Source organism: Polypterus senegalus, chromosome 13 (genome assembly GCF_016835505.1).
Source record: "Polypterus senegalus isolate Bchr_013 chromosome 13, ASM1683550v1, whole genome shotgun sequence".
NCBI classification, from domain to species: domain Eukaryota; kingdom Metazoa; phylum Chordata; class Cladistia; order Polypteriformes; family Polypteridae; genus Polypterus; species Polypterus senegalus.
In genome coordinates, this window is record NC_053166.1 from 120,843,156 (window position 1) to 120,855,869 (window position 12,714).

General features: G+C 35.5%; 1 protein-coding gene across 1 annotated transcript in view; it reads right to left on the minus strand.

The window, feature by feature from the left end:
* fam193b (family with sequence similarity 193 member B) overlaps positions 1–12,714 on the minus strand; it is a 107,367-nt gene that overhangs the window by 5,114 nt on the left and 89,539 nt on the right. The window contains exon 9 of the mRNA XM_039774095.1: positions 3,680–3,755. Coding sequence (XP_039630029.1) covers positions 3,680–3,755 — 76 coding nt within the window. The remainder of the gene's footprint in view (positions 1–3,679; positions 3,756–12,714) is intronic.

The following is a 12,714-nucleotide window of genomic DNA, read 5'->3' on the forward strand; positions in this document are numbered from 1 at the left end:
CATATTGCAGGAAACTTGTGGAAGGCTACCCAAAATGTTTGGATCAAGTTAAAGAATTTAAAGGCAATGCTACCAAATATTAATAAATTATATGTAAACTTCTGACTGTACAAGTGACCAATCATAGACAATTATACGTCACTGAAAAGGTCTGAAACTCATCTATCCAATGTAATAAATTTTTCACTGTATGTGGCATAGCACAGGTGGGATCTTTGATAAAAGTAGATTCACTCAGCCATGATGTGCTGCTCACCTTAGCCTGCGCGTGTGCAAACTGTATATTTTACTAGTGAATTAGAGTAGATAACATGGAATTCTATAATTTCTTTGAAAGAAGATACACTTGGGTATGAATAAATACTGTTATTTCTTTTGATTGAGTTGTGGGTTTATTGCAACCTACACAAACAACTTTGAAATGTGGCAGTGTTCCAATAGCAAGAGACTTCATGCAGAAGTGCTTAAAGAATTTGCTGTATATGTAAAACAGATTACGTTACATTAAATACAATTTTTCAGTGTTGACACTGTCACACACGTGCGTTTGGGAGACAGTTTATGGGCAGTAAAATATCTTTATTATATTATACAGATAAAACTTTAACTTCATTTAAATAATCTATATTCTTCACTGGGAGTGTCGTGAAGGATAGAATAATTAAACATGTATTACGAAGATATTTCAATGTTCCTTAAACGTTTTGAGGAATCGGCGCTAAGCTTACAGATGGCTTAACTTCTATTACAGAGCTGATTGTGTGGCGACTGGGTATTTGGGGAAAGAAAAGCAAGGACTGCAGTGGCGGCTACGCCAATATATATTGAATATAAAACAGAAAGAGAAAATAACGCAGCGACAAATTTCGGCAAAAGTTAAATGCTTCTGTCATGAGCACAAGGCGGCTATGCAGTGTCTGCAACGGACGTGGCCATCCACCGTGCATAAGCTACCTTACTGACATTGGCGGCTTAAGGAGCCACCGATTCTTCCTCTGCCCAATGCCACCACAAGCCTAGAGCCGCCCCCGAGTACTGCTGCAATAAATTATTTCATCAAAGTGAAACACATGTTTAATAACCTGCTTTAACTCCTATCATCATGAAAATTATATCACGTATACATCTCAGTATTTTAGTTATTCAGAGCTGTAATATCACTAATGTAATGGATTCTGTGTCCAGTTGGAGGAAGACAGCCGGTTTAAGAAGCAAGTAGTGATTCACACACATAGAGCACATAGAAGATCAAATACAAAACAAAGCATTTAACGTGCTATTTTAATTAAGATGTGATTTGAGAAACTGGTTAATTAAACAATTTTAAGATGAAGTTTATGATGTTCTACTTTAATGACAAAATAAACTATGCGATTAAAGTGGAAATTTTGAGATTGAAGTTGACATTTCGTGCTTTTTCCCCACTGTGTGCCTTTTTTTCTCTGTACCCTAATAAGCTTTCATATGACACTCAGACAGTGGGCTACAACTCGCCTTTTCACGGCGACTTTGATATGTGACTTCTTTTTTATTTCCGGCACTGTGCAATTTTGTGAACGTGAGCTTTCAAGTTTCTCCAACACGCTATGTCACTCGATCAACTTCCTTTTGGTGATTATGCCACAGTTTATTTGAACAAATAGTATGTTTTTCCTTTGCCTCCACTTGGTATTCGCTGAAATTCTTATATTTTCCCCCGTGCTTTTCCCATTGTCTTTTCACAGAAGGCTGAGCTTAAGGGCGATTTATATTCATTTGCATATTCAAAGAGGCGTAATTCTGGGAGGAGTTGGGGCGTTACATGAACGCGTGCATGAGCGTTACTTTTCACGCTGATCGGGATTTATGTAGCAGAAGAACGTGGAAGTTGGAGTACGCACAGATTCCTGCATCTGGATTTTTCTGTGCGTAAGCACATTTCAGCTCTTGTGCTTACGCCATGTTATAGTGCGAGTTCTACGCATGGCATTATACATGAGGCCCCTGGTGTAGTGTTTCTGGTAGTATAATTTTTTCTTCAGCTTTCTTAAACATAGATACCATTAACAATGCTAACTGAAGAGACAGCTTGTTATATACTTCTAATGGATAGCTCTCTGTGCCTGCCACTTTTCCTCTTTGTAAGAATATAATAATGTCTTGAATTTCAGAAAGCCTTGAATGTCTATTCAGTTCCTCTAGGTACAGTGTATCAAGCTGTGGCATTTCTATTCTATCAAAGAAATCTCCTGTATAGGCCCTCAATTGCACTGCCTTTTTATGGAAATTAATTCTTACTTACTGTATATATGCTGCTTATTTCTGCATAAGAATGGCGTGACTTGCAAACTAGTTGCTGTTTCCTGTGTTTTCCTTGTGGTTAGTAATTCACAAATAACAAAGGCGAGTACTTAACTACAATGCATTAAAGCTAAGAGGGAGCACAGAGTGGAAAACACAGTAAACTTTTTATTATACCTTTTTGTTTAAATATTGAGAATGTCAATATTGTGTGCACACTTTTTTCATTTATCTTTTTTATATTTATATAAGTACATTTTTTGCATATTTTGGCCTTCATTTAAATAACTATATGTTGTTTTCTTTTCTGATCTACTTGCTAAATTACACTATTTTTCAATTTCAAATTCATGAGATAATTTTATCTGTTGCCTTTTGTACACTGTGCTGGACTAAATTTAGAGATTCATAGTAGTAGTACCAGCAGTTCTTCTCCCCTTTCATGTAAAGAGAGTCATCTTTTAACACTGTAGCTAACTTGTTGGCACTTTGTTTAGATAAAAAATAAGTTCTGCTTATTTTCTGAATAGCACTTCATGGTCAATGTTAGTAGTGGTATATAACTAACTCATAAATAAACTAAATAATAAAGTTTTGGAGTTAGTGTTAGATACCATCTGATTTTGATGTCCCAAATGAGTTATCATTGTTAGTTGTCGTCTTCATAATATTATCTACCGATTAAATCAGCTAAACCGACTGATTATAAAAACCTCACTGAATTTCTTTATGTGTAGATGAGAGTAACATTGTGGTATTTATTTATTTTACCATTTTACGAGAGCTGTGCGTTTAAGACAACATTTCAAAGTTGATTAAATCTGAAGTGCAGAAAGTCTGTTTTTAGCCTGTTGAAAATATTTAAAAAGCAATTTAAAAACAAGTTGGTTTGTGTTAAATGTACAAAGTAGTACTTAACATTGTTGTTTGCTTTGTAAGTTAAATTATTGAAATGAGGTGGGAACTATCCTGGTCAAAGTCCTGGAAAGAGACAAAACCTACTACAAAATACAAAAATTTAGTTTTTAAAAATCCTGATAATTATAATAAAAAAGTTGACAATATGTCCAGCAACAGGATAATAAATAACCCTCAGCACACAAGATTAAATTTAAATACTAATTTTAAAAAATTTGATTCTGCTTATTACTGACCTCTTTTAAAGCACACTAACCTGAACTTTCATCTAAAGGGGCTACTTATAGAAGGCAACACTAATCATCAGTAGGAACATTTATTTTAAAACATAATATAAAGATGAAATATTACAACAATGTGGTGGTTTGTGACTTACTTTCACTTAATATTAAAACAAATTATAAAATACATAACACATAATGGATATTTAGATTGATCTTAGCACATTTTAAGTGTACATTTTTTCCATAAATTTCTATACCTTTTGAAATATTCTACTTCTCGATCTATTTCATCCATTTCGGTCCCATCCATATCTTTGGGGAGAAACACGTCATCTGCAGAGAAATAAATACAAAAACAATCAACAGCAAGAAAAAAGCAAAAATTGCACAGGCTATACCTATAGGTAGCGAAGACCTGCTTCAAGACTTGTGAAGCAGTGATCTTCAGTTTAAGTCTTTACCTGTATCTAAATTCAAATTTAAGAACAATTTTGATAAAGGACAATGGAGTGGAATAAAACCAGAATAGTCTCATAATTGAAGTATAGCTTTTAAGATTACAGGATGAACAGCAGACATAAAAAATGTTAAAGTTTGTGTCTCTTGTTTTATTTAATTCATTTGTCCACTCACTCAGGAAACCTGCCTAATTTAACTACTGGGTTGCACATTATGGAATCTTCCACTGAACAATTCAGTAACTGTAACTTATAAATGTGTACGGTTCTCTAGACATTGACAGCAAATGGAAAGTTTAACCCATAAAAAACTGAATTACATTTTAAATATGAGTAGGATAATTTAAAAGAGTACCTCCCAAATGAACAAAAAAGTGAAAAGTTAAAGTTCAAGTCATCTAACACAACAAAGATTAAAAACAAAACATTTGGCAAAAAACAAGTCACTGAGCCTCACAGTTCACCTATTATACACTAGGTTTTTGCTGTTTTAAGAGGAGGGGACCTACTGAACAAAACCTAAATAAAATTTAGTTATTAAAAAAGCATTCTCATATATAAAGGTAACAAAGGACATGGTTTGTTGCAAAATGTTCATAAAGAGAAGCTAAAAATATTAATACAGTTGAAATATTAATATAACTCTTTACTGTCTTAATTAAGAAATACAAGTGAAAAACAGTGCATGTAATTGAAAATTGAGTTACAAGCAAATCTTAGAAAGTTAATGTTTGATTTTAAACTCATACAAGTATTTGCTAAATTTCTAGAGAATACCAGTTTCTTATAGCTACCTAAAATATGGCATAACCTTTTACCCCTGCAAGTTAACATGCGATAGAACTTTCTTAGCTATATCTGTACAACACAGTGTTAATTAAACCTGTGAGGAAACAGTCCTACTGTTAGCATGGACTATTAGATATGTTTGCAAATAGAATAGGAGATGTCATGCAGTGCTCTGACCATGTTTGATTTGCTTAACGTGCCTCAAGTATGACTGTATGACCAAACTTACAGAAATGAAACAAGATAAATGAACCTTAAACAGAACCTTTCTTATACAACAACTTTTCTTTAATATCAATTTTTTCTCTATTTTTTTGAGTGAACTGTTTTGTTTGAAATTTTACTAAAACTTTTAAAGCAAATATATTTGGTCTGTGGAATTATTTGCACACGTGTCACACTATTGCCTAAATCATCCTTTGAAGCTGCAGAACTTTGGTAACTTGGGAAAAATTGAATTATACAAATATGAAACAGCTATTAAAATGCATCTTTTTGTACAAATACAAAAATATATAACAACACTAAACCAAGATAAGAACCATTATGATGAGCTTTAAGTTGCCACACAGTAACACCACTGAAACACAACCAACAAGATTCTCAAAGTCGTTTAATCTATCTCAGGAGCTGTAGAGGAGCTGGATATAAGACAGGAAATAACCTAGATAAGGTCTAAGTTCATCACAGGGCCCTGTCCTGCTGGAACCCACACTTGTAATCAGAAAGGAGCCAGTTTGGAATTGCTAATTAAACTAATTTACACATCACTACGGATAAGGAAGGCAAACAAACATAAACAGGAAGAGAATGTGCACTCTCCAAACAGACAACACCCTACTGCAAAATTCAAACTCAAGATCCCAGACCACCAATACCACATTGCTACCCACTAAACCACTGTGTCACCTTGGTGACATTTCACACACACACACATTTTATATCTATATCTATATCTATATATATATATATATATATATATATATATCTATATATCTATATCTATATATATATATATATATCTATATCTATATATATATCTATATCTATATATATATATATATATATATATATATATATATATACACACACACACACATATATATATATATATATATATATATATATATATATATATATTAGTGCTGGGTGGTATACCGGTTCATACCAAAAACCATTTTTTATTTTTGTTATGATATGGATTTTTCTTATACCGTAACACAGGCTTAAATTGCCTAAACAACGTTTGGAATGTGGCGCAGCGGGAAACTGTTTAAGGAGGACCTTTTTCACTGCTACACCGCTAAACACATGCCACAGAGGTGTTGCGCAGGGGCTCTTTTTCACTGCAACGCCACTGAACAAGCATACAACGGGGTACAGTACATGCGTTTATAGAGGTATTGCGAGGTGAAAATGGACAGAGAACATTCCGAAACTGAAGCTGTAGCAGACGATAAAGTTGAACATGATTACACAGAAGAGCTTTTGCTGGAAAAAGGAGTCACGTCTGTTGTCTGGAGATACTTTGGATTTAAAAGGTCGGATGTGGATCATTATGTTCAAATGTGTGAATACTGTTTCTATACTACTGGATAATACTCCAATCCAAGTTGTATTTTTTTCAATACTGTGTAATGTACCTGGGTACTGTGTACTAGTGTGACAACATGTCCACTTTAATCTTGATGATTATGACGAGCATAAAATCAACATTTCTACCTTATTCTCGCCATTTGTCAAGATTAAAGTCGACATGTTGACTTTATTCTTTCTCGTAATTTGTTATTAAAGTAGAACATCGTCAACTTAGCTTCATCTTAAAATGAGTATTTCATTTACTAGATTTTCTCAAACCACGTCATAAGTTATGTAGCACATTAAATGCTTTGTGTTGTGTTCCCAGAGCCATGTTAATCGCTACTGCTTCTTAAACTGACTTCCTCCTGCACTAAGAGGAGGCGCAGACAGCACACAGAATACATTAATTTCATGATATTCCTGCTCCCTGAACATTTAGAATGCTAAGAGAAATACTTTTTTTATGATGAAATACATTAAAGCATGTATTAATCATGTTGCGGTCATGGTGGCGTGGAGGTTGCACAGCTGCCTCGCAGCAATGGGGTCCCAGGTGTTCCCAGCTTTGAATTTGCATGTTTTTCTGGTGGGCTTACTCACTTCAGTTTCCTTTCAAAGTCATGTAGAATGGCGGGTTTTCTTATGCTATATTAACCCTGCTAGTGTATGTATTGCTCGTATTCACCCTGCGATGTGCTGGCACCAGGTTCAGGATTTCCTCCTGCCTTGCACACAATGCTTGCTGGGATGGGTGCAACGCTGAATGGACGGCATAATTAAACATGTATAACGAAGATTTTTTTAAAGTTCTGAACACTCCGTGGTCTAGGTTTATAACTAGTTTTAATTTCACAAGGACGTTTATCATGTGGCAATTGGTTATGCGGAGAAAGAAAAAGGAAGGATAGGAACTGGAGGTTTAATGCGTCAGAAAGAGACAGCACGCATGCAATAAAGAGAGCCCGCTCAGAAGAACATCCATTGAATTCTGTGTTCGTGTCTTCGACCACCAGATCACAAACCCAACATTCGATTCATACATCCAGTATTTTGGAACCTCGTCACATCTTCCATAAAGTTCTCTACACTGAACGTACACCTGGGGACCTCTTACTGCGAGGGAGCAGCACTACGGCCACACTACCGTGCATGTTTAATACCTGTTTTAATGCATTTTGTCATGAAAAATTATTTTAGCATTCTACATTTTCAGACAGCAGGAATATCATGAAGTGAATATATTCTGTGCGGTGATCGCTGCCTCTTAGTGCAAAAGTAAGTCAGTTTAAGGAGAGCATAGCAATTAACAACTGGGTTGGGGAACACTTAAAGCATTTAATGTGCTACAGAACTTATGATAGGGTTTGAGAAAATCTAGTGAATTAAACATTGATTTTAGGATGAAGTTTAGTTTACGACATTCTACTTTAATTATAAAACTAGCAAAATACCCGTACTTCGCAGCGGAGGAGTAGTGTGTTAAAGAAATAATGAAAAAGAAAAGGAAACATTTTGAAAATAACATTACATGATTGTCAATGTAATTGTTTTGTCACTGTTGTGAGTGATGAGTGTTACTGACTGCATGGCGTCGTGACATATATATATATATATATATATAATATATATATAATATATATATATATATATATATATATATATATATATACATATACATATATATATATATATATATATATATATATATATATATATATATACACACACACATACATATACATATATATACATACATATATATATATATACATATATATACATACATATATATACATACATATATATATATATATATACATATATATATATATATACATATACACACACACACATATATATAAACATATATATACATATAAATACATATATACATACACACACACTATGGGGTGCCAAATAGGCAAATACATTGATTTTCTGAATATATAAAGTCAAGGCGTCAGAATATATAAAGTCAAAACTTGAATATATAAAGTCATTCCCGAATATATAAAGTCAAAACTTGAATATATAAAGTCAGCGTCGGTATATATAAAGTAAAAACTTGTTTCTGAATATATAAAGTCAAAACTTGAATATATAAAGTCAGTGTCGGAATATATAAAGTCAGCGTCGGAATATATAAAGTCAGCGCTGGAATATATAAAGTCAAAACTTGAATATATAAAGTCAGCTCGGAATATACAGTCAGCTGGAATATCCATCCATTTCCCAACCCGTTGAATCCGACCACAGGGTCACGGAGGTCTGCTGGAGCCAATCCCAGCTAACACTGGGCGCAAGGCAGGAACCAATCCTGGGCAGGGCACATGCATCACTTTCAAAACATTAACCGAACAGTGTTTTTTTAAGTTATTTTTCTGAATACGTTTTTGTTAACTTATTTCAGTTTTTTTAGTTTACTAAAAATGTGCCTGAGTCATTTCAATCAATATATTTTGACTTTGACTTTATATATTCAGGAATGGGTTTATATACTCCGATGTTGACTTTATATAATCAAGAATGACTTTATATATTCCAGCGCTGACTTTATATATTCCGATGCTGACTTTATATATTCCAGCGCTGACTTTATATATTCAAGCGCTGACTTTATATATTCAAGTTTTGACTATATATTCAGAAAAAAGTTTTGACTTTATATATACTGACACTGACTTTATATATTATTGCTTTGACTTTATATATTCAAGTTTTGACCCACTCTCGCGCTTCACAGCGGAGAAGTAGTGTGTTAAAGAAGTTATGAAAAAGAAAAGGGAACATTTTAAAAATAACGTAACATGATTGTCAATATACAGTAATTGTTTTGTGAGTGTTATGAGTGTTGCTGTCATCAAGGATTTGATTATCATTATTTGTTTCAAGCAGGTTCGTATTTGTATGATGAGTTGTGTTCAAGTTACATTCCGAGTTTGTCAATCGTTGTAAAGATAACAGGTTTCATTCATCGATTCGTTTCTTACTGCATCAAAAAACAGCTCGTCTTCCTCTTATCTGAGACGTGACACACTGCATGCACAGGTTTTTTTTTACACTGTCTTCCTTTAGCGGGACATTGACTTTCTCCACCGTGTGCTTTGTTTCCGCAGTAGCTGCACTTATGAATATGTTTGCATGTGTCACACGCTTCATATTTTTTGCTGCCTTCTCAATTGTGTAATTCGGTTTTCGTGTTCAGCACTCTTTGGAACTGTTGCTTTTTGTCTGTGCACTGCGTCAGTTCACGTGAGCTGCTCGGTGTACATGCATCGAAGGTTCCCAGCTGTGCTGGTGCCATCTCATGAGATGTCCACGGCTGTATTTAATGTTAGCTAAGACCCGGCACTTAAAAGTTTCTCTCGCACTTTCGCCGAGTTTGTGCCAAGCACCACCCTGACCATCTCATCTTTGTCTGCATAAGCACAGTCCTTCACCCGTGAATATTTAGCGGCAGTGTTTCTATTGGATTGCCGCTGACGGGCGGCCTTATATGGGCAGGCACTAAATTACGTGGGAGGCGTAACTCCGCCTCCCACCGCCATCGACCAGAAGTCTATTATAGTATATGGACGAAAAAATAGGTTCCAGTTATGACCATTACGCATAGAATTTCGAAATGAAACCTGCACAACTTTTGTAAGTAAGTTGTAAGGAATGAGCCTGCCAAATTTCAGCCTTCTACCTACACGGGAAGTTGGAGAATTAGTGATGAGTCAGTCAGTCAGTCAGTGAGGGCTTTGTCTTTTATTAGTATAGATAAACTACGAAAATAAAGTGGAAATGTCGACTTTATTCTCGACGTATAGTTTTTGTTTTCTTCATTGTGTCTGTATTTTTGGCCCTAATACGATTCCGTAGGGCTATACCACAGATAACATTATAAATGCAAGTTGCAGTTTTATTATTTATGTATATAGCTTAGCTTGAAGCAAGGAGCGATAGATAGCCAACAAGCATCTGATAACTTCAAAATCTTTAGTGGTTCTTCGCCAACATTAATACACTGGAATAATTGTTTGTATTTCAGCTGGGAATTGTACTGTGGGCAAACCAGTTATAGGTCTCTGATATCATGAAATTAACGTTTCTTGGCATCACCTTCGGTGCATGTGATAAACTTAGTTGAATTGAATGACGTATGCACTTCATGTGTACTATGTCAGGGTAAAGTTTGTGAAATTGTGTTATGGCTGAATTGTTTTTTCCACACATAGAATTACAGCCATTAGTTGCTAATCCCAAGCATTTGTTCATAGGCAGCTTGTTTGACTTGAGAAATTGCACTGAATACTGCATCTGCTGTACCTGATTCAAGCAATATTATTCCCAGTGTTGTGACAATAGAACTTAGCAAACAACTGTAGTATTGCACCATCACACAGAGTTGTTTTTCTAAGCTAATGTCTGTACTTTTGTTAATTATTAAGGAGTAGACAGTCTCCTTACTGTCTAACTGCACCACGTCTGAGATTAATTCTTCATGCACTGAAGGCCTGAGAACATTTTTGATGAGTGTGGAATATTTTGTTCGGTGGAGTGCTATGTCTTTACCTGAGATGTCTTTAACAAGCTCTCCTATGTGATCTACTGTTGCTATACTGGAATTGTATGTCACATGAGCCGCCAGCTTCAACTCTGCTATCTTGTAAAGATCATCAAGTAAAGTCCATGCATTTGAAAAAAGGCACGGCATTTCGTTAGTGAATCATGCTGAAATGACAAAGCACAAAGTCGCCAATATGGGCATGAATGTCACATTTGCAATACTGACAGAAAGCCTAAGTATCATCAATGTGTACACAATCCATTAATGTGGCTTCTTTCTCCAAATTATTGTTGTATCACATTTCATACTTTGACCTCTTACCCATGATAACTACAGATGAAAACAAAGAACAACACACTATGCGATTTCAGTTGATTAAAATGAAACAAAAAACCACGTGTCTACACTCTACAGCAGCCACTCAACAAGATGTCTTCCAAGTAAGTAACAAGTTCCAAAATTGGAAAATAAGTAAGCGTTGTAGCACCTCTGTACATATACTAGGTTTTTTACTTGAACACAGTATACGTTTGTAGTGCTGATTTTCAGTTGAAAGCTGAAAATGAAATAAATATTTCTTGCAGCCGAAATTAAAGCAACAAAAATCAGAAACCAGCCCAAAAAAATTGCAATCCACAACTGCTAAAAACTTCCTGCAACTAGCTTTTGAAAGCAGCCCAATTGGGCGAGAAAACCGCGGACTTGGCAATTCTGCTAACAATAGCATTCACAAGAATGAGAAGTGATTGGACCGTGGGCGTGGCTGTATCTCTTGGCAAAAAGTTTTGTCTCGCGGGACCCGAAATTATCCCAGAGAAAGATTTTCTTTTATATATATATATATATATATATATATTTTTTTTAAAAAGCCAAATTCTCCACAGCTTACCCTGTATGGGATCTTGAAAATAAGGTCTCCATTAAGAGTCCTTCGGGGTGCTGCGCATCTGTCTCTAGCCACCAGTGCCTCAGCACCTGTGGGTACACCACATATCAGGCAACTCCTACCCCCTGGTGATCGCTCAATAGGAGCACCCCTTCCTCAGGTTCCTTCAATTCACAGGCTCACACCTGATCATCTGCCTTCACTCCTGTTGGCATGGCTCTCTCAATCCTGCCTCTCATTCTCTCTCTTTTCCTTTAACCTCTATTATCTTCTTTCTTTTAATTATTCCCAATCTCTTTCTTGCTTTCAAGACTCAATCCCCTCTGTGCCACGCAGTACCTCTCCTTATACTCAGCCTTCCTGACTGGGTGCAGGTATAATAATTCGTCACCTCGCCGAGACAATAAAGAGGCACCTAACTAACACTCACGTTCGCATGTACACATGCAATCATCCAGGCACCTCAACAGTGCCAGGAAAAAAGAATGTTCACGCACACCTATGCCTGATCAGACCCTGCATTTTACAGGGTGTAATGATTTATTTAAAATACAGTATACCCATCACCACGGACCACTTATCACACTATGGCGTAAAGCAATACACTTCATTTTACTCCTGAAAAAATAATTTATATAAAAATAAATAAAATAAATAGTGCAAGTTAGTAACATACATTCTTTAGCATTGCTGGCAAATACATTACTACCCTGTTATTCAGGGTACTCCTCCTACACTCTCAAGGCTGTGCAGGTTTGGTTACATTGCCTCAGTGTAAGTGTTACTATGATATTACTATGTATGCGAGTGGACCCTGTGATAAATCAGTACCCTGACCATACACCTTTTCCTGAATTGCACCCCATGCTGCCAGGATTAGGCACTTGCACCCTGCTACTCTGAACTTGAGTAAGTGGGTTTGAGAATGACTATGGCTATTATTTAGTTTGCTACTGAACATAACGTGTTTAATTTGAGACTATTACCAAAACCAAATGACATTTCTAAAATACCATAAGAGAAAAA